The sequence below is a fragment of the Anarrhichthys ocellatus genome, unplaced genomic scaffold (genome assembly GCF_004355925.1).
Source record: "Anarrhichthys ocellatus isolate YVR2014 unplaced genomic scaffold, GSC_Weel_1.0 scaffold4843, whole genome shotgun sequence".
Taxonomy (NCBI): Eukaryota; Metazoa; Chordata; class Actinopteri; order Perciformes; family Anarhichadidae; genus Anarrhichthys; species Anarrhichthys ocellatus.
Window position 1 is genome coordinate 1 of NW_022284817.1, and position 4,280 is coordinate 4,280.

Genomic DNA, 4,280 nt, shown 5'->3' on the forward strand with positions numbered 1-4,280 from the left:
TTCTGTTGAATGGGAGGCTGCGTGTAACCTCCGTGTTAAAGCACATGCATGTTGTTCGTTATGTTGTGTTGCAGTTTTACATCATTTATTCTAGATTAGACAGAAAGTGCCTGAAGCTAAGTGTGAGCAGCAGGGGGCAGAAACACAGAAGAAGAAACTGATAATGTCAGTTTAGTGACAGCAAGACGAAGCCAACCTTTATTATCAGTGACATGTCGTATATTATATCTTCAGACACAATAACATATTTGTTATAGTTACTGGATGTGACAGTGAAGATCTGGAGATACGTTTGTTATTTTTAACAGTATTCACGACTGTTTGTTTTGTTTGTCTATTGTGTCTCTGATTAGTGTTTCTATTTTAACATATAAAACAACGAGCACTCATAGCGACCATGTTAACTCCAGTAAATGTGTTTTATGAGGATCTTGTGAGAGTGAGCTTACCTGTCCCATGAAGGAGTGCTTTCCCAGCATTGAGCTCAGCTGGTGGGTGTCCATGTTGAAGGTCCTGTAGCTCCCAGAGAACACGGCCCTGAAGTCCTGCAGCCTGAAGACACACACGGCAGATTCTGGACCCGAGGACCTGAACCAGACCAGAGATATAAACCATGTTACTGAGATCTCTCATCTCCAAACGTGGTTAACGGTGGTTACTACTCCACCAGGAAGGGTTCTTCAGCAGGATCACTACTGAAGAACTCATGGGCTTTGGTAGAAGGGCGACGCACTGGGCCAAAGAAGAAGCCGTTCAAATGTTGGAGTGCATCTGAATCATGGAGTGGATAAACTCATTATTCTCCACTTTAGTTACCACTGTGAGACCTTCTAGTCTAGTACTCTGGGCTCTAGTGCTCTGGGCTCTAGTGCTCCGGGCTCTAGTGCTCCGGGCTCTAGTGCTCCGGGCTCTAGTGCTCCGGGCTCTAGTGCTCCGGGCTCTGTTTAAAGTGTTGGGTCTGAAGTGCATTGAGGGCGCGTCCAGCTCCACTGTAGCTGGTTACATGGTGCAGAATCAGGGTGCAAAGTAAGACTCAACGGCTGCACCTGAACCCGGAGCATTCCCTTTTAAAACAACGCTTCAATAAAACGTCTCTGTGAAGTGTGCCGGCATGTCTTTTCACGGACACCTTCGTGAGTAGAAGTTGAGGTACATCGGAGGTTTCGTCCTCGTACCACTGAGACGTGAAGACGCCGTAGAATAGCGTGTCCGAGGCGTTGCTGCCCTCTGGTGGCCGGAGGGTGAACACGTCCTGGAGGAGGTTGAAGGGAAGCTGTTTGGGCAGCTGACAGAGCAGAGGGGCTTTAGCAAAAGACGTCCACTTGTTCTGCAGAGTCCTCTGTCCACCGACGTCGTCCTGAGGACATAAAGACAGAGGTCAGGGGTCATGATGAGGCTCACAGAATCTCTTCTTAACACATGTTTATAGACTGGCTTCTATGTGATGTCGTCGCTTTACCGTTTTATTTCATTTTTGTCATTTGACTAAATATAATTTTATTTATTTCTCAGTTTATTTGAATCGTATGAACTGTCTCACTGATCTTTCTGTTGTTATTATTGTTTTTGCTGCTTTGTCTGTAAAAGCACTTAGTAAACTCTGTTTTTAAAGGTGCCGTATGAATAAAGTTATTATGGTTATTATGGTTATTATGATTATTACATCATCACCTTGCAGACTTGGGCCACTCTGGGGATCCTCAGCTCGTCCACGAAGCTGAACTCTTTCCCCACTTCACTAAAGAAGAAGTAGATCTTCCTCTCCGACGGGTCGGACGACGAGCCGACAAACGTTGGCTCTGAAATACAGGAAGTGGAGACACGAGGTCAGAATGTGGAGAAAGAGATGTGAGAGAAACACGAATCATATCTGAGTTATGATCACAGAATCAACAGCAGCTCGAGTAACGAGACGTTCATCAGTGAAGAAACAAACAGTGAAACACGGATGGAGTCAGAAGCTCCTTGAGACGTTCAGACGCAGTTCTTTATTATCATTTAGAGACAGAAAGAGGAAATGAACCATTGGGTCATAAAACAGGAAGTCGGTCTGACGCTGGTTTGGTTGAAAGTTTGTGAGGTTTTTGTAAATGTCTTTGAGGTTTTTAAGATGTTTAAACATCAGCGTTTTCATTTCTATGTCAACAGCAGACGACACAAAAACTTCAATTGACCAGAGGAGCTTCAAGAGTTTTACACTTTAAAGACATGCAGTGCTGCTGTATTTGTATACTAGTTAAAGTACTTCACCATCTTTTATTCAACACTTCTGTCGTCTTCCTCTTCATGACTCACTGTTTACTTCAGCTTATTCAGAAACACTGAAGGATTCTGGGTAAGTGATTTAAAGTAAACACCTCTTTCTCCTCACTCACCCTCCAGCAGACCGACGGACGAGTCCTGGCTGACGTCTTGGCGGCCATCTTTGCTGAAGTGTCGAGAAATCTGCGGTTTGACTCCTCTGAAGTCGGTGGTGGTGGCGGTGAACAGCTCGCCGTCTGCACCGAACACACAGCAGCGTTAAAAACGTGACTCACAAGCTCACACAGGTCAGCAGCACGAGGACATTTATGTTTGAGTGAAACATCGTTCTGACCGACGCTGATGGCCGAGCTCTTCTGCACCGGACTGTGAGGGCAGCGACCTTTAGCTTTAGCATTAGCATCGTCACGGAGCTCCATCGAGAAGCTTTCTGCATCCTGAAGGAGACCAAACCACAAAACACCACGTTTAAGAGAAGATCTCCACTACAAGTCAGAGGACTACAAGTCAGAGAACTACAAGACAGAACTACAATACAGAGAACTACAATACAGAGAACTACAAGTCAGAAAACTGCAATACAGAGAACTACAAGTCAGAAAATTGCAATACATAGAACTACAAGTCAGAGTATTACAAGTCAGATAACTACAAGTCAGAGAACTACAATACATAGAACTACAAGATAGAACTACAAGTCAGAGAACTACAATACATAGAACTACAAGTCAGAAAACTACAATACATAGAACTACAAGTCAGAGGACTACAAGTCAGAGGACTACAAGWCAGAGAACTACAAGTCAGAGTACTACAAGTCAGATAACTACAAGTTAGAGAACTACAAGTTAGAGAACTACAAGTCAGAGTACCCACAAGTCAGAGTACCCACAAGTCAGAGTACTACAGGTCAGAGAACTACAAGTCAGAGAACTACAAGTCAGATAACTACAAGTYAGAKAACTACAAGTCAGATAACTCAGAGAACTACAAGTCAGAGTACTACAAGTCAGAGGACTACAAGTCAGAGAAGTCAGAGTACCCACAAGTCAGAGTACCCACAAGTCAGAGTACTACAGGTCAGAGAACTACAGGTCAGAGAACTACAAGTCAGAGAACTACAAGTCAGATAACTCAGAGAACTACAAGTCAGAGTACTACAAGTCAGAGTACCCACAAGTCAGAGTACTACAAGTCAGAGTACTACAAGTCAGAGTACTACAAGTCAGAGTACTGTGTTCAATATTCAGGAAAAACACAAAGTATTTTTGGCTAAATGTAAGAATCAAATTAAAAGTACTTGCTTTACTTGTGTGACTGATGTATTATTAGTGCTGGGCAACGAAAAAATATTTAATCGCGATTAATCGCATGGATTTTTTGTGATTAATCGTGATTAATCTCATTGTTATGGCAAAGTTCAATAATGAATTCAAAAGTAGTGTATTGTGCACTTTTATCTTGAAAGTACTGCTATATGAACAAAAGTGCAACAACATTTGGTTTGCAAACACTTTAAACAAATAAGGTTATTTTTAACAGCAGTATTCCCTTTACACAGCAGCAGTTATAACACAGTTATAATGATTCTGATCATAAATATTCAGCCGGTGTTCACAACTTTATCTTCATGTGTGTAAGAGATGATATTTAAATATACACCTTGAAAACTGCAAACCTACCTACGTCATGTTTTTATGTTTGTTAAATTCTCAGTAGCAATAACTAAATGATGCTTATTATACATATTACAAACAAAACACTTTAAAAACTGGACAATATGTATTTTAACATTGTCGCTGTTGTAAATTGTTTGATTGCATGATTTACTTTTATTGTGAAGAGCATGAAAACGGAAGTGCTTTTACTTTGAAGAGACAGGAAGTAGAATGGTACGTGTTCTTGACGCTAACAATGTTGATACGTAGAAAACCACATGTCGGGTGCAAGAGCGCGTTCTGTTCACTGTAACACTGTAACACTGCAGTTCAGACAGTAAAGAAGCTCCACTTCACAAC

General features: G+C 42.0%; 1 protein-coding gene across 1 annotated transcript; it reads right to left on the reverse strand.

Annotated features, from left to right (window-relative positions):
• Window positions 1–6: 6 nt before the first annotated feature.
• Window positions 7–3,647, reverse strand: LOC116379655 (semaphorin-4B-like). Its single transcript, XM_031841622.1, has 5 exons — window positions 2,597–3,647; window positions 2,376–2,498; window positions 1,672–1,799; window positions 1,176–1,357; window positions 7–588 (listed from the first exon to the last, which is right to left on the reverse strand). The coding sequence occupies exons 1-5, from the start codon at window positions 2,679–2,681 to the stop codon at window positions 387–389; spliced, it is 720 nt and encodes a 239-aa protein (XP_031697482.1). The 5' UTR covers window positions 2,682–3,647; the 3' UTR covers window positions 7–386.
• Between the last annotated feature and the right edge of the window lie 633 nt (window positions 3,648–4,280).